General features: G+C 44.2%; 1 protein-coding gene across 2 annotated transcripts; it reads left to right on the top strand.

Moving 5' to 3' along the window:
* Positions 1 to 1,477: 1,477 nt before the first annotated feature.
* On the top strand, positions 1,478 to 17,660 carry siah2l (seven in absentia homolog 2 (Drosophila)-like). Of its 2 annotated transcripts, XM_070983654.1 has the most exons (4): positions 6,201 to 6,664; positions 8,803 to 9,040; positions 14,616 to 14,795; positions 15,196 to 17,660. In XM_070983654.1, the coding sequence occupies exons 1-4, from the start codon at positions 6,261 to 6,263 to the stop codon at positions 15,565 to 15,567; spliced, it is 1,194 nt and encodes a 397-aa protein (XP_070839755.1). In that variant the 5' UTR covers positions 6,201 to 6,260; the 3' UTR covers positions 15,568 to 17,660. The 2 variants fall into 2 exon arrangements, with proteins under 2 accessions (XP_070839754.1, XP_070839755.1); XM_070983653.1 differs by lacking the exons at positions 6,201 to 6,664; positions 8,803 to 9,040 and adding an exon at positions 1,478 to 2,021.
* The last annotated feature ends 325 nt before the right edge of the window (positions 17,661 to 17,985 follow it).

Raw genomic sequence — 17,985 nt, 5'->3', positions numbered from 1 at the left:
AGGACGTGAATAAGCACAGATAAAGAGAGAAAGTATTAATTGAAAGTATCTAAAATTAAACAGAAAAAATAGAAACGACTCAGAATTACAAAAGTGGCATAGTTGTGTGTTTAGTAGCAGCTAAATCACCATGAACAACGTACACTAGAATCATACTTAGTAATGATACTTAGTGTTGCTTGTGTTAATAGAAATAAAATCTAAATATAGTACAGTATAATAGAGATGGTTTGACTTGTTTTCATGTGATGAGCGAATGCCACAAAATGTGTCTGAAATCTTCAGGAAAACCAGGTGTCTCCTAAACAATTTAATGTCAAACTCCTGTTTCAAAGGTCAAGAATGAACCCTCACACTCAGGATTAGTTTCATTTAGTCATCGTTTATTATTTGTTGTGTTCCTGTTTGGTGTTGATGGTCACCGTCTCCTACCTACAGAAATCAGCTGAGGTCCTCGACTTGATGATGTCAGCGGATTCAGCGGTCAGTGGACAGACCAACAGTCCAAATCTCACATCCTGAAACGGGACAGGAGCCCATACAGTACAGACGCTGTGGATCACATGAAGTGAAAACTGGGTGAAGTGTCATAATCAGAATAAGAGGAAATATTCATTAGAGTGATCAGGATTTAGGGAGGACAGATTAGTGATATTTGAGAAAACCCTGAGTGAAAGTTACTCTCACTTTGAGAGGCTGATGACTGGAAGCAGTACAAAAACAGACGAGAGCAAGATGTAGTTACACCTTGCCCTCCACTGAGGGGCGCCAGAGGTATATTATATTTTCTCTTAGGAAGCCAGACTACTCATTTTGCAAGATGGTCCCCGTCAGCGTGTTATTGTGGGTATATATTGGATTATTATTATAGAATGATTCATGTACAAACAGTATTTTAATGTTATAGCTTTAACCCATGATCATGTATCATGTTATCAGTTGATTGCAAGCTTTGTATAAAAATTCAGAATCTGCGTAGTAAAAGGTTAAGCTTTCAAAATACTGAAGTGACATAAAGAGAAAATTTCCCTCTGAAATAAAGGGAAGTGAAAGTATGAAGTAGCACAAAATGCAAAATTCAAGAAAAGTAAAAGCTGGGCAGTAGTATATAAAATATAGTGATATAATAATAAAGGTAGTAGTGGTCAAGGTATGCGGTTTGTACTAATAGCAGTAACACTATTTCAGACGGTTGTTTGTGTGTGTGTGTGTGTGTGTGTGTGTGTGTGTGTGTGTGTGTGTGTGTGTAAAATTCTTAATATGTTCAAAAGTATTTCATTCATACTAACAGAAATGTTGCTGTCTTCATCTCGTGCTGCTGACTTAAACTGAACCTCTTTTTTTTTTTTTTTTCCTCTGTTTAGCTTTCCTTCCAAACATTACATAATGACACGACTCCACTCTCTCATTGGCTGAGCGCCCTGTCAATTTACATGCTGTGCCCAATGACAGCACACGGCAGGCGATACAAATTGGCAGCCGCCATGTTGTGTCTCCGGGGGCTTGGAGCGACGTCCTGTAGTAAACAGTAGATGACGTTACCGCTCACTCGGCAGTTCACAGGAAGCGGACCGCAGCTGGAAGCCATGAGCCGTCCGTCCTCAGCTGGAGCCGGAGGTGGAGGACTCGGGGCTGGGAAAGCTGGCGGAGGAAAGCACGGTGGATCGGGAGGCGCCGCTGCTGCTGCCGCCGCCGCCGCAGCCGCAGCCGCAGCAGCGGCGGCAGCAGCTGCCGGTGTGGGCTCCGTGGCCGGGTCGGGGTCTGCTACCCCTTCCTCCGCTGTGTCCCTAAATGCGGCCGGTCTGCCCGGGCAGTCCCCGGAGCTCACGGCGCTGTTCGAGTGCCCGGTATGCTTCGACTATGTCCTGCCGCCCATCCTACAGTGCCAGGCGGGTCACCTGGTCTGCAACCCGTGCCGCCAAAAGCTGAGCTGCTGTCCGACCTGCCGAGGCCCGCTCACCCCCAGCATCCGGAACCTGGCCATGGAGAAGGTGGCCTCCACACTGCCGTTCCCCTGCAAGGTAAACCACACACAGACACACCTGATCACCCGCTAACGGACGACCGACACAAACACAGCCTAAGCTCTCACTTCTGTCCACTTTTCCACACAACTTCCTCATTCCGCAACCTGCTAACTGGCGCAGGGTGTGCGCGTGTCCTGTGACGTCACAGGGGCGCCACCAGGACCAAAACAAATCCGGAGTTTGTCTCCGTGTCTGGAGCGGAGTTTGACAAGAGTCTGTCTCCGCAGAGGTCCCCTGCTGAACATAAAGGGACACTCCACCGATTTATAGAAGTCAGTCTTGATTGTCCGGAACGAGTGATGAAGACGATGAAGCGGTGTCTTCATCCTAACTGAGATGATGTTTTTAATTGCTGTTGTGGATGCAGGGAACATTGTGTTTGAGTCCTTAAATTGAGGAAAATGACTTTTAGTCTGGGGAAGCTCTGTGTGTCTGACCACACTCACGCCGTTCAGGTGTTCTCCAGGCTAGATGTAAGCAAACACTCTCGTGTCTCTTAAATGTTAATTGTTTTCTGACTTTGAAACCTGCCTCCTGACCTGGTTTGGATTACCCAATTAGCTTGCTTGAAGCAAGTTGTTGACATTTGGAAGGTGTGCATGTCTGTGAGCTTGTACTATTGGTTACCAGTGACACAGAGACGTGTACTGGTGTCCTGCCAGTTACAGTGGTGATGACCAAAGTGTGCAATGCATGTTTTCAATTATTAAATTTACCATTATTAAATAAACCCACTGCTCCTGATGCTGATCTGGCTCTGTGAAGTGTCTTTCAACTTCCTGTCTATACAGGAAGTGAGAATGTGCTGCCTGCGTTTGATCAAATGTCTGATCTGTTCTCTGATGTCAGCTGAAGGACTCATAGAGCTGGAACAACGTGAGAGTTTCTCCTCCAGCAGTCTGATAAACGTCTGCTGACTGTTAGATCAGTTCACAGCTCTGGGAGCTCATCTGGTTAGTTACAGTTTTCTATGACGTGCTTATTATTGTGTAATGAGTTATTTGTTTTATATTATATTATCAATGAGATATACAGTGTTTTTCATATTATGACCTCATGAACATGGGCGTGTGTTTGCAAGTCTGAGACATATTAAAAGACTATGTGAACCAATCAGGACAGAGATGTTTTGGTTGTATTAAGTGTGGCAGCAAGAGTAACCAGATGTTAAAAAACAAAACAGGAAGTGGAACAAATGAAAGAAATGCTTGGTTGGGTTGACGCTCAGTGTCATATAATTAGTTGAAACTTCTGCTTTTTTCCTCTTTGCTGCATAACATCATCAGTATGAGTCTAAAGACAAGCTGCTTATCTTCCATGCAAATATATCATGAGGACCAGAAGTGGATCATAAAATAGGTTTTGGAATGACGTGTTCAGTCATCACATATGGCCGTAATGTTCAGGCGTCCGCATACTTTTGGCCGTGTCTGTCATCGCTGTCAGCTTACAGACAGACAGGTAAACAGGGAGTCAGGCAGTCGGAGGTGCAGTGAGACAGCTGGCTGTCAGAAACAGCTCTGACTCCATTTTAGATGCATTAATGTTGAATTGAGTTTCTGAGGTCAACTGAAAGCTGAGGAGGAGGAGGAGGAGGAGGAGGAGGAGGACTGAGCTGGGTGCTGGAACTATGTGTGTGCTTTGACTAGAGATTTAATGTAATGCCTTCATACTGTTTGTTGCATGTTTGGTTTGTACAGAAATGATGATGGAAATGTCATTTTATTTTTAGGAGCATCAGTTCAGTTGAAACTTGCTGAAGAATTTATTGGGTTGTTTTGTAAAACTCAACTCTTATTGTTGATGTGTTCTCTCTTTTGATGCATTCAAGGACTCTCTGATTAATGGACAGCAGCTTTTTCACACAAGACTTTTCTTTATTCATGATGATGATTTTTCAGGAGGTTTATTTAAATAGTTGCACATTAAAAATAAACGGCCTGTTTTGATAAACTAAGCGAAATATGATCCCAGTACTTCAACACGGTGGCATTCTGGTGTTTTTAGAGGAAAAAAGGATCAGATTGTGCTTCAGTTTCTGTCTTAACATTACTGTCATTAACATGTTGTCGGTGGAGATGAGCTTCTCTTTTACTTCATTTCCATTTCAAACCCGGAGAATCTCATCTGCATTCATGCACACATTCACCGCCTACCTGCAGCCGTGTATGTGTGTGTGTTTGTACCTGCTGGCAGACGTCCAGTCCAATGCTTCCCTGTGCTATGCTGCTCTGTGTGAGGTTACCCATCAGCCTTTGTTGTGAGGTGGTTTGTCTGACCCGTACTGGATTTTTGAGGCTGATTATGGATATTTTGGAGAATCAAATCGTAAAGCTAATTAGGGTTCGTCTGGTGGGTTGCAGCAGTATTCACGTTGATTAACGAGGAGACCTGAGTTATTGATTTCCTTATAAAGAATAACCCAGGTGATAGATTCATCAGTTATGAAAATACTTCCAGTTGATTTTTCTGTCACCAGACGAATCGTTTTATCACGGCAGCTCTAGTTTCAGACGCTGTGGAAAACGCTGCAGTGGACCGCAGATCTCTGCATGTAACATCAGCTTGATGCCTTTCTTGTTTTGCATACGTTTGCAATACTGTGATATATTTTCAAATATTAGCAAATTGTTTTTTAATAACCTGATATCGATTTTAGGCCTGAACCCTCTACACTGCAGTGATGTCACTGAAAGGACTGAATGAAGCCTAAGCAAAGCCTCTAGTGGCCATGAGAAGAACTGCAGTTTACCACACAGTTCAGCTGAATTCATTATTCAATCTGTAGGGGTGATAATATAACTTCACTGTGCAGTTTCTCAGCTGAACACTCTCTATAATTACATGAGCAGGCTGGAGACCAGAGTGACAAGTAGCAGCCTCAATAAACCAGCATGCATTGCAGCTGCAGTGCAGGTGTGTGAGAGCGTCCTCTGAGCTCCTGTAGACAGGAAACAGTTGTATTTCCTTTTAGTTTTTCCTCATCGTTGTTGCCAAGGGCTCATCTCTGGAGTTCCTGCACCTGTCAATCAAACACTGTGGGCGGGGATCTGTCTTCCTCTGCTGTTTTGTTGTGTTGTTTTCTTTTTCACATCGTGACCTTGGAGCAGAGATTCAGGCCTCGCACACACGGTCAGCATGTTAGAATGTGAAAAAGGCATTTTTCAGCCCATCAGGGTCTGGTGTCAGAGCTGTGTGAGCTGTTCTTGGTGAATATTTTTAGTGTCTGGTGATGAGTTGTATCTTTGATATCTGATCTTTGTGGACAGAGTTACAGTAATATTTGATTAATATAAAATTAACTATATCATCGTATAAATATCACTTGAGTTGTGCCCATACAAAATTCCAGGGTCAATAAGGGGTATATTGGTATTATGAACACAAAACTATGGCTGCTGAATATGTTTTATTTTTTAATAACACCAATGCTTGGAGTTTGCCAAGAATGAAGAATACATTAATTTATTGTAAAGTTATTTGTAATAGCCCTAGAATTTATTTATTTTTTTAATCTATACAGTATATGTCAGCTGCAGCGAACCTCCTGTCTGTATTGATGAGCATATACAAGCTACAAAAGTCCCTTCACACGCTGCTGAATTAGGCTAATTAATAGCTGTATAAAGTCTTTGGACTGGAGGCTGTATGTCTTTTACAGAATCGGGTTTTGTGTTTTGTCTGTCTTCAGTCAAGGCAGTGCCTTATCAGATGTGGTTTTTAGTATAACAACAATAGCATATTTCTCTTTTCCTTCTTGTCTGGGACAAGAAAAAAAGAGGAAATAAAAATAAATCAGAGAAGAGATAAAAATAGAAAGAGGCAAGGAAACTCGCTGTTCTCAGCAGCTGTCAACTCAGCAACACACACACACACACACACACACACACACACACACACACACACACACACACACACACACTTACATACAGGTACAACGCGATGTAAACACACTGCAGAGTTGAAAGGAAGGTGTGTGTGCGTGTCCATGTGTGCGTTGGGGGGGCGTTGACAGATGCTGGGAGGAGGAGGAGGAGGAGGAGGAGGAGGAGGAGGATCGCACTTGGCTGAGCGATACTCTCCTTTTATTCTCTCTCTCCGCTTTCTTTCTCCCCGCCCCCACTGTGTGTGTGTGTGTGTGTGTGTGTGTGTGTGTGTGTGTGTGTGTGTGTGTGTGTGTGTGTGTGTGTGTGTGTGTCTCGTGATGGTACTGTGCGGTCGATTGGAGGGTGAATGTTTCTCTGCCGCTCAGCCAAAGAGAGGAGGAGAGAGGGCGAGAGACATTCACTGAAAGCGTACGGAGGGAGAGTGTGTTTCACCCCGGCGCGTGTGTGTGTGTGTGTGTATGTGTGTTTGTGTGTGTGTGTGTCGCTGGTATTCACCGCCGGTCGACAGAGGAACAAACGGCACACAGCTGTGTGTGTGCGTATGTGTGTGTGTCCATCGGCATTTGTGTTTTGGCTCTGCGTTTGTGTGACAGTCACTGTGTGTGTTTGGGTGTTTTCGGAGCTTCGTTTTTTTTCACCACAGAAGAAGAAAACAGTTTTTTTTTTCCTTCTGCTGCAGCAGGAGAGAGCGCGCGAGCGACGTTCAGCTGCATTACTGCTGCGTCTGTTAGGCTTCACCAACAGGAGCTGGTACGTGTGTGTGTGTGTGTGTGTGTGTGTGTGTGTGTGTGTGTGTGTGTGTGTGTGTGTGTGTGTGTGTGTGTTCTAAGAATTCCTGTGTTGATTGATTATCTATTGGCTCTTATTTCGATGGATTGTTCAGTTGTTGTTGGACAAACTGCAGCCAGCTGATATTTTGGTATCTTGACTGGACTGAAATGATTGATTAGCATAACTGTTGATAGATATTTATTTTATATCGATGGTTCTGATCATTTACAGTAATCTTCTTTATTGATCAATCTGCCTGTTGTTTTATTGATTAATTGTTTGAAACAGTGAAAAATGAATTGGGGCAGCAAGTAATATTCTCATTGCTGATTTGGTCATGGTTCCGTTAGACTAATTGATTAATTTAGTCTATAAAACATCAGAAAATAACAACCAAAGTGTCAAAGTTTCCCAAGAGTCCAAGGCAACGTCTTCACGTCTCGTTTTGTCAAACTGAAGACAGGCAGCAAATCTTCAGTAAAAGTAGAGAATCGCTGTTTTTCTCAATCAAAGACTGAAATGATTGATGATCAGAATTGTTGCTGGTTACTCTTCAGTAGATAAGCTAATAATCAGTTGATCATTAAGCTCCAGTTAACAATATGAAGTCTTAGTTATGTTGCTGACTGAAGCACTCAAACCTGACGTCTCTGTTCATCTGTCCACCTGAACGGGTCGTAAAGAATAAGATACAGTTTTCACAGCCTGCAGATGAACATGGTCGCTGTGATGCTGCTCTTTATGAGCAGGATGCAGCACAGTGACACAATGAGGCTCGACAAGCTGCTCACACATGCAGCTGAGTCCTGTTTTAATATGCATAAAGACTTACTCAGAGGTGCTTGAACTGCAGGGCGGTTCCCAGGTCAGGTTTTGCTCCTGATTTAATCTGACAGCTCAGACTAAACTTGGTGTCATGAACCATCTGAGTGGAAACAGAGGATTTATTTCAGAGGTGAATCCTCTGATTTCATGTGTTTTTGCGGAAACCGAACCTGGTCCAACGTGCAGCCAGTCATTTTAATCTCTCTGCTATATGATCTCCACGTGGCTCTGCAGTCTGTCTGAACAGCTGCTGACCGGCTGCTGTCTGTCTGGTTAAAGTACAGAGGGCGTAGAGGGACAAATAACTTTAGAAATGTAACTTCAAAGTCAGAGCCTCTAACTTTAGGACAATGAAGGATGGAATAAACTACCTGCTAACCAACATGTAGCTCTGGCTGTTGGGACTCTGGGAAGCAAGATGTGTAGTTTTTACCTGCACTGTAAACCAGTTTTCAGAAAAGAACAAGTTACAATAATCATTTTAATACAGATTACAGCAGCTGCTTTGGGTGTCGGTGGACTTCAAGCTTGGCGCTCATCGTCAGAGCAGCAGAGGAACCTGCCTGATTCAGGCCTTTTGCCTGTTTTTCAGGTCATTCAGCACATGTCCTTGTATACATGCTGAGCTTATTAAATCAGTGTTTTACCTTTAATGGCTCCTCTCCTCTGCGATCGGCTGGCGACCGGTCCAGGGTGTACCCCGCCTCCTGCCTGTTGACAGCCGAGATAGGCTCTGCCCCCCCGCGACCCCGAAAGGGATAAGCGGCACAGAAAATGTATGGATGGATGGATGGCTCCTCTCCTTTTTGAGTATTAATAACAAATGCAATCAGGCATCCAGACAACAAAGCGAGACATTTGAAAACATTGCTTTGGACTTTGGGAAGTTGTGACCAAACGATAAAGCAGCAAAGTGTTGTTTTAAACATTAGTTACATGTTAAAAGAAGATATGGTTTAGGTAACCATGTGAAACAAAAACCAAGCCTATAGGTCGCTAACAAGATATCCTGCCATCCAGAGATTTGGGTCTCTTCCCAGGATTCTGGATCAGGGTCTTTTTGTGGGGGATTTGTTGCCTCCTCGTCTGCTCTGTGGCAGTGTGAAAAGTTTATTAGTTGTCGTGTTTGATCTGGCATTGATACCTGTTATCTGCTGGCTGATGTTTCTGGACTGTTGGACTAAAAGTTTGAAAGTAATCTGTGTGTGTGTGTGTGTGTGTGTGTGTGTGTGTGTGTGTGTGTGTGTGTGTGTGTGTGTGTGTGTGTGTGTGTGTGTGTGTGTGTCAGTCAGCCAGCTGTGTGTGTGTTCGATGCTGTGTCCGGCCTCCTGCCTGCCTCTCCTCAGGGAGCTGGCTCAGTGGCGCTGCCTGCTGGGCTGGCACCGCCACCATGGAGTTGGTTCCACTAGCGCCGCAGGGCTAACTGCTAACTCTGGACAGCAGCAGCAGCAGCAGCAGCAGCAGGGGTCGGAGGTCAGGGGCAGAGCCAGTCGACCTGTCGGCCGCACCAAACCGCTGCCGGGCAGTCAGGTGAGTCGTGGGGCGAATGGAGACCCATCCTGTAGCTGCTGGTCTCTGTGACTCTTGTTGGATTTGAGCATCAGTTTGAAGCAGCAGCTCCTGAGCGAGGCCGTTCCTCTGTTACTCTGCAGCGTCTGAAAACGGCTGGATGCTGCTGCAGTGTGGAATAATGCAAATAAAGCTCCACCTGGGAGACGTGCATCAGTGCTGTATTTCTACTTTTACCTCCAGTCGTTGCATCAAAAGATAAAATAGTTGCCACGGTGATAGTCTCAGTATTACAAACCTCTGTGCAGCGTTTGCCGTCTGATAGACTGTAAAATCTATGGATGTATTGCACCAACTGTCGTCCCGGTCGGGATGCACTGATCCACGTATTTCAGCTCTGATCTGCTTTTTTCCTGCAGTGATGTTTTCTTTCTAAATGTCTAATAAAAACAGCTAAATCACTACTTTTGGGGTAATTTCACGCACAATAAACACTGCAGGCTCTCAGGGACACGAGCAAGCATTCAGGCTGTTTGTCCTGTTACGTATTGACGAGCTGACTTCATCTGTTTTTAAATGAATCTGATTTCATTATTGATCTAAAACTAACTGACTCCACTGATTTCCCGCTAATGAAAAAGCCTCAAACCACTCTGAAGTGAAGCTTGATGCAGGCAGTCTTTTACCTCTAACCCATTTACCAACCTGTCTCACCACACACACACACACACACACACACACACACACACACACACACACACACACACACACACGGTGCTTTTAGCCTGATTGGTATTGATTGAGGTGATGCAGGCTGAGGTTCTGCAGAGTGTTTTTCTTGCTGTGTTGGTTTTTCAGCTCTGGTGGACCTGATGGACACAGAAACATACAGTTTTTCATATTTCATGCTGATTAAAGGTGTTTGGGATTTGTTCACTGTCAGCCGTGCATCTGTTCTGCCTCTGGTTAAACATACTGTGTGTGTTTGCTGTTGTTTTTAATGGAGGAGGCTGTAGTGTGTGTGTGTGTGTGTGTGTGTGTGTGTGTGTGTGTGTGTGTGTGTGTGTGTGTGTGTGTGTGTGTGTGTGTGTGTGTGTGTGTGTGTGTGTGTGTGTGTGTGTGTGTGTGTGTGTGTGTGTGTGTGTGTGTGTGTGTACATTGTTGGATAAGAAAGAGTGAATCACTGAGTATTATTATACTAAAGAGTGTAAATATGCAGCTGGTTTGTTGTGGTTCAGCAGTAGCTTGACCTCTCAATTAAAGGTAGATGGAAGAAGCAGCCTGGCTCATACAGGACTTCAGATATACATCAGTGTCTGTGTAAATGTGGACTGATCACCAACAGTAAACGTCAGTAGAGAAATGTGAACAATGTGTTTGAGGTAATTTAGAAGCTGTGTCTCCATTACAGAGAGAATTGACAAGTTTATTTTTACACTTTAAATGTCCCGCTTAGTATGTATCTGGGTCACTTGTCTTTAAAAAATGTCATTTAAGTGAGTCAGAGTCAGAAATCCAGGCCTGTTCGGTCCTACAAAACAGTTGTTTTATTTTTTGATGAATTGATTGATGGTTTAAACACATTCAACCACCTTTGCAGTTCTTCTTCTTCAGCTGTGATGAAATGTCGTTTACATTTTTCATTACAGTTTGACGTTGAAATGTCTTCCTGGAGAAAAACATGGCGACGCTCATGGAGGATACTCTTCCGTTAATGTTGAGAGTACAGCAGCAACAAGCTGCTGCATCGTGTTCATTTATGAGGATATCCCAAACCAACTTCACAAGCTGAAAACACATCTGATGTCATCTGTGGATGACTGTGTCCACCCCATGAGTCCAGCATTCACTGTCTTAGCTCAGCTTTTGGTCTTTACCCACTCCTGAGGGAAATCTCTGGCTCTTTAGCTGCTAAATGCTTCACTGTGTTCACCAGCTGGTCTCTAACTGTGTCTGTTGGCTGTTTGCTGCTGAGCCGGTGGGTTTATCAGAGCTTGTTTGATGAAAGCTGCTGAGACGGAAGCATGTGTGTGTAGCTTACTGCAAGACGAATAACGGTGGCAGCCATCTTTGAATGATGTGTAAACAGCAGAGTGTTTATTTGACTTCTGAAGCTGACGTTCTGCTCCACTTTTGTTGCCGTGAAGATGAAATTAAACCTTTTTTCTGCCTCATAGCTATGAAAGAAAGATAAAACAGACGTGTAAATATGTACCATGACTGAAAGTTTGATGCATTTTGACTTCTTGAACTCTCAGCTTTGGTAGTTTGGCGTCATTTTATTAAAAAGGCGTCATTTTTCACGGGAAGAGGAGTTAACCGTGAAAACAAGCAGCACTTTGGCCTTAATGAATCCGTCTGTTTTCCAGCCTGCAGCCATTTTCAGGAAGCTGCTGCTGCGTTCTGACCTGCAGCTGATGAATATTTCATGAGACGAACACCGACCCTCCTGCTGTGTCACCTTCCTCTTTTTTCAGCACATGACTAATAGATGATTCTGATCGTTGTTCCAGTTAGCAATAGATCAAACAGTGCAATGATGTCATCGTAAACACGCCAGGTAATATGTCTTAAAGTTGTTATTATAAAAGCATTTCTTACGAGGGAGTTGTAGTCTAATGCCCTGCCTCATCTCTGAGGTGTTTTATTTATGATCCCAGTCAGCAAAATTTCTCCAAGGGGAATCAGAAGACCTGCAGGAGGATGAAGGCAGGAGCTAAAATATCACCCCGAGAGTTTTCTGGAGGTGTTTTTACGTATGGATCCCATCCCAACCGGCAAAACGGGATCATGGAGGCCATGTTGAAGAAGAATGTAATGCCCTCTTCTGGACTTCCCAAAAAGACAATGATCCCAAGCCAAATGTCCAAGTCAAGCAAACATTGGTTCAGGAATCATTCCTTGAATGTCATTGATTGGACATCTCGGCGCCAATTTCTGAATCCCTCTGGAAGTGAGGCAACATAGAAACTAAGAATACCAACTGGAATCTGGGGGAATAATTTTGCTTACAGGATTTTTTTTTTTAGAAAAAATAGAAATCAGAAATCTGCAGGTTGAGGGGGTTGAATACTTGTGATTTCGTCTGTATGTTAATGTCTCTGATATTGTCGTCTGGATCGGGTCTGCTCTTCATGTCAGGCTTCGTGTCCTCGCAGCAGGTCGTGTTGCTGTCTTCTCTTCTGTCGACAGATTCTGGGGCAGCCGCTCTGTCATCAGCCTGCTGCTGTAAATAAGAAATGTGTCACCAGGCCTGGGTAAACAAAACCAGAGAGAGAGAGAGAGGTTAGAATTATATATTCATGAATAGATGGAAGCATCCGCCATCCATCATCCTCCCACTGCCTGTTCCTGTTCCATGCTGCACACGTGGAGGCGTTTTATCCAGGAGACAAACAGCCAAATCCTGCACTTCACCCCTCTGAAGTGAATCCACTTGTCACGCCGTTCGAGACGACCGTCGACACCCAGTAGAGCGGCAGGAACAGCGACTGTGTCTGTCACTGTGACTCTGCTGAATGAGCCTCAGACCAATGCTGTTAAATCCTTTTTGTTAAGCGAGCGTGTTCACATTCAAAGAGTTTGATCTGTGTGGAGGCAGACTGATGATGATTTACAGCTGAGATGATCAACAAACAGTCGATTGAACAAAAAAACAACTGGCAGTGGAAGCTCTGAAATAAAGTCTGACTTACGTGAATACTTCAAAGAGAATTTTACATGTCAAAGTACTCATCATAGTGACGTCATCAGGAGACGATACAGATTTATGACAGGAAGTCGGAGGTACAAACTGAAGGTGTGGAGATCGAAAGGTGGTGGTGTTTACCAAGCAGGGAGGCTCTAATGAAAGACACTATCCAGCTGCATTATGGGAAATGTAGGATCCAGTGTTTGACCCATAACTAGAGACTAAAAGACCATCCACACAAGGAATACTAACAGTAACGATGACGCTGTGAGCATCGACGCTAATGAACGATCACGATCAATTAGTCATCCGACAGAAAATTAATCTGCAGCCATTTTGAGAGATTTTTCTGTCTTTATATATAGATGATGATTTCAGTTTTATTGTTTTTATTCTCTGGTTCCTTCACAGTCAGTCTGCAGGGAAAATCTACTGCTGGTGACCAATCAGTGACCAGGCTGATGTTGCCTGCAGAACATTCAATCCAGCAGCCAAAGTGAAGCTGACTGAGGTTCCTCTCATCCTCATGTTTATGGATGCTCTCTCTGTGCAACGAGTCGTGTTCAGATGTTCAAACAGCATCACTAACGCCGCCGCCTGCCTCCCTGGAGCCCCTCTCTCTCTTCCTAAGCTCCTCGTCGTCTCGCTGATTTCATACCTCGTTTACTGTCCTCATCAGTGCTCCCCCCTCGTACGCTGCTATAGGCTCCTGTTCTATCTATAGGTGCTGTGTTGTTGGAGATGAAAGAGGAGGAGGGAGAATCTCATCACCGTGACCTTCAGTATCTCAACAAATTTGAGAAGAAAGCTGCAGCCGGCACATTGTAATCTGCTCCTGAACGACCAGAATAGAAACACTGTGAGGCTTTATTTATATCGCCGCTCCATCTGGATCATTGAAATGAGGACTGAATTGAACACGCAGGCTGTTCTTCTCTCGGCTGCAGGCGACAGCTCGTACAGAACGCAGTACACTCTGTACTTTGTATGTCAAAGGCTGTATTTTGAAAATATGAAGCTCATTTGTCATTTACAGAAAAATGTTCTCACAAACAACATTGGATGGTTTGAGAAAAATAAAACATAAAGATATAATGATTTCATCTCGCGGATGTTTTACGGGGTTTCAAAATGGAGGGAGGTGCAGCTAATAACGCGAGCCAATGTTTTTTGTTCTGCTTGTGTTTTTCCTGCTGTGACGAGTCAAAATGTCTGCTGTGAAAAAGGTCAGAGAATCTGATAAGAAACAATAGTGCTCTGATGCTGGAGACCATCGAGACTGACTCAAAGAAAAATAAAAGTGAACACAATAAGGAGGAATAATGAGGTGATCTCATCCAGCAAACGTTAAAATCCAAAGTCTGAAAGTGCTCATGTTTCTCTGGAGTCTGTCACTGTGTCTCTGTCACTCCACACGGCTGCTGAACAGATTCAGCCCTCAGTCAGATCTGCAGTGTCTGAGAAACACCCAACAATTGCAACATCATCAGAAGAGTTCATCCTCAAGTTATTACAGATTTTGCATCATAGAATTCATTCAGCCCTGTTGTTGCGTATTGTGAGCCATGCTAACCTCTGGCTCTGTTGATGCTTATATCAGCCAGTTGTTCCAGCAGATTGTGATGACATGAGGTTCAGATATTCCTGTTCCCTTCAGGATGAATTGAAATAAATGTGGTGATCGTCTGACTTTTCTGGTCAACATTTTAATATGTCCAATACTTAAAGCCTTCATTGTTAATGTGTTCAATGAATTTGTTCAGAATGACAGATTTAGCAGACGTCTTGTCATCCAGTTGTTCATCCAGCTTCACGGGGCAGCAGGACGGCGTCCACACTGAGCTGAGAGCAGATTTTCAGTGGACCGTTCCTCTAACACACAGTCCCGTCTGTGTCCTCCCACAGTACTCGTCGGCCGGCTGTCTGCTGACTCTTCACCACAGCGAGAAGCCCGATCACGAGGAGGTGTGCGAGTTCAGGCCGTACACCTGTCCCTGTCCCGGTGCTACCTGCAAGTGGCACGGCTCGCTGGAGGCCGTCATGCCTCACCTGACGCACGCACACAAGTCCATCACCACGCTGCAGGTCAGTTTACGTCCACGGGTCGTGGTAGAACTCATACGTGCTAGACATCACCATGTTAGTACTGTCATTGTGACCACATTAGCATGTTAGCATTCAGCTAAAGTACAGAGTTGCTTCCTTGTCTTATTTTAATTGTTTTATTATAATAATTCTGCATTGTATTTGCAATTTATACAAAAATTACAGCTCACCAAATAAAGGAGTATCGTTGTCTGGACTAGAACCAAATGCTTGTTTGTGTACAGGTCTTCATTTCCATGACGCTGTTTTTCTCATATTGATTATAAACACATATGAGGGGTTGACACTGTTGCATCGAGCCAGCTAACATACACAAAAATGAGAGCTGAGGATTTCTTTGGAGGTCGGGATGTATAGGCTGTGATGTCTTTCTCTGCAGGGGGAGGACATCGTCTTCCTGGCGACAGACATCAACCTGCCGGGCGCTGTGGACTGGGTGATGATGCAGTCGTGTTTTAGTCACCACTTCATGCTGGTGCTGGAGAAGCAGGAGAAGTACGAAGGCCACCAGCAGTTCTTCGCTGTTGTACTGCTCATCGGGACTCGCAAGCAGGCCGAGAACTTCGCCTACCGACTGGAGCTCAACGGCAACCGCCGACGGCTCACCTGGGAGGCCACGCCACGCTCAATCCACGATGGGGTGGCGACGGCCATCATGAACAGCGACTGCCTGGTGTTCGACACCTCCATTGCCCATCTGTTTGCAGACAATGGCAACCTGGGGATCAATGTCACCATCTCCATGTGCTGAGGGAGCGGTGCAGCGTTAAAGGCAGTCACAGTCATACACAGAAGACATCACTACAGAGACACAGTATAGGATCATTTTGGGAGCCAGGGAGGTGTCGAGTTCACCTTCTGTCTGGTTCTGTGGTTACAGGGACTCCTCTGCTGTAAGTGTCCTGCGGTGTCGGTGGTACAGCTGGCTGAGCTGCTGGAATCGTTTGTGAGGAAAAACAGAACACTTTAAGCAGTTTTAAATGCTGAGAGACAGCTTCTCATACAACTCAGCAGCAGCAACCAAAGGCCAGCTCCGCCTGGGAGATGTCTGTGTTTGAACTTTGATGAATTACGGGACAGAACGGGTCGTCGCTCTGTCCCTCGATTGGGAAGACCCTCCACCAGTGAAGAGCATCAGGCCTCTGGAAATGAGTCCGGACCTGCTTCTCCAGGCCTGGACATCTGGACTGGACAGAGACCGAGCTGTCCTCAGTTTATTCTCCTGAGCAGAAAGGATCCTGGTCTCATTTAAGGAAACAGATTCGTTACCACCGCAGCCCCACGAGCTTCTGTCGGGTTCATCAGACCTGTCGGCCCTGCGTGTTCACGATATTCTGATCTTTGCTGGGAAAAATTCTGCTTTCATCAGCTGGCAGTTCTTGTGCTTTCAGTCAGGGTCGAGTCTGCAGCAGAGTCCATATAAATGACACATATATAAATTGACTAGCTTACATTAGCTTATTGCACACGTGTGTTGTTGTGAGCTGATAACAGAGAACTGTAGTGCATTATAAGTTTATGTTCACACTGTAAAATGTCCTGCTTAGTATGTGTCTTGGTTACTCCTTTTATCCAAGAGATCAAGGTTGTTTATGTTATGTGTTTGTACTAAAAGAAATGACTATTGGCTGACATGTCTTCGCCTGATTTAAAGACAAAAGAAACAAAATGAAGCTGCGATCCAACTCCAGAGGCCTCGACCTGAAGAAGGCTGCTGGCAGTTCAGGTAAAGCAGAATAATGTGAACGCGCCTGTTCAACTTTGTGCTTTAAAGAACAGAGCCGTGGGCTGTGTGGGGCTAAGTGGAAGGTTGCTGGTTGAAATCCCTGCAGCAGTTGATGTGCAGACAGTGACTGACAGCATCCTGCAGGGTTGTGACTGTGCACTTCGATTCACTGCAGACTCAACCTCACATATTTGAGGTCAATGCTCAACCTCTGTGGGAACTGACTGAGCTGTGGAATCCAGTTAATCCTCAGACCTTCTTTAATCTCAGATAAAAGCAGTGAAATGGAGGAATAATCCTCCGATCCCTCTTCCTGCAGTCTGTTCAGCCGCCAGCGCCTTACTTTTCTACCGCTAACCTCCTCTTCTTCCTGCTCAAGCTCTTTCTGAGGGAGTCGTGGTGCTGATGTACTTCACCTGATATTTTTTCACTGAAAAGCTGCCCAGGGAAATACAACCAAGACTGTTTTACTGAACTGATATCAGAAAAATAAGTTTTCAAAAACTGCTTGTTCAAAGCCACACTGATATGATGGTTGGACATTATTATCTTTATTTAGCTCAAAGCTCATATGGCATTGTCGGTAAAAAAAAGAAAAGAAAAAATAATTTCCCAACATTCCTTGTCTCTAAACCTTTGTAGCACCTGACCAGGAAGAAATCAACTTCACCAGATACCTCTGACCACAGACACGTCTGTAACTGAACCGTAAACCCCTCAGACCTCGGCGGCGTTTCCTCTGTTTTTGTTCAACAAGAAAAAAAACTCCTACACCCTGATGGAGATGACATGGAGGTTAAACGGCAATAAATGAGATTTATTTCAAAGAGCTGTCGACGCCTTCGAGATGACGGATGCAAAAACTGAAAGCTGTCTTAAAGTTGTGTAAATTGTTGGAAATTGTCATACAAGTATTTTACTTAGTGAGTAATGTTACAGATGGCTTACTCAAAATGCACTGACTGAACTGATCCTGAATCTGATTTCAAACTCAGTTGAAAAGTTGGCAGCCCTGGTTATCTAGCAAGCTAATGTAACTTAGCCAAGAAGCTAAATAGTTAGCTAGAAAACAAACCTTATCTAGCAAGCTAATGGGTCTTAGCCAAGAAGCTAATTAGTTAGCTGGAAAACTTTAAAGCTCCTTATTTATATTATTTTTAATTAAAATAAGATTCTTCATGGTTCCAGATGCTTTATTTTCATTTTCGGGGTGTTTTGAGACATAAACATTGTCTTCTGAAGGTGGAGTTTGGGACTTAACTTCACCGCTGAATAATAACCACAGAGGAAACGCTGCTCTCTGATAATCACTTCCACTTTACAACCCGCTGACTTTTTAGGAAATGTTTGAAAATATTGTAAATGAAGTTATAATGACAATATATTTTCTAAAAACAAGACTGCTGCATTTATTCCTTGTGCTAATTTTGAAATGTATTTGTG

This window comes from Chaetodon trifascialis, chromosome 16 (genome assembly GCF_039877785.1).
Source record: "Chaetodon trifascialis isolate fChaTrf1 chromosome 16, fChaTrf1.hap1, whole genome shotgun sequence".
NCBI classification, from domain to species: domain Eukaryota; kingdom Metazoa; phylum Chordata; class Actinopteri; order Chaetodontiformes; family Chaetodontidae; genus Chaetodon; species Chaetodon trifascialis.
This window is presented reverse-complemented; position numbering and strand designations above follow the sequence as displayed.

Bases quoted from the DNA above. Each gene is read 5' to 3' on its own strand.
- siah2l (XM_070983654.1), top strand. From the start codon at position 6,261: ATGTTTCTCTGCCGCTCAGCCAAAGAGAGGAGGAGAGAGGGCGAGAGA. The intron at 6,665-8,802 runs GTACGTGTGTGT...TGTGTCAGTCAG, and splicing joins GGCTTCACCAACAGGAGCTG to CCAGCTGTGTGTGTGTTCGA. The intron at 9,041-14,615 runs GTGAGTCGTGGG...GTCCTCCCACAG, and splicing joins AACCGCTGCCGGGCAGTCAG to TACTCGTCGGCCGGCTGTCT.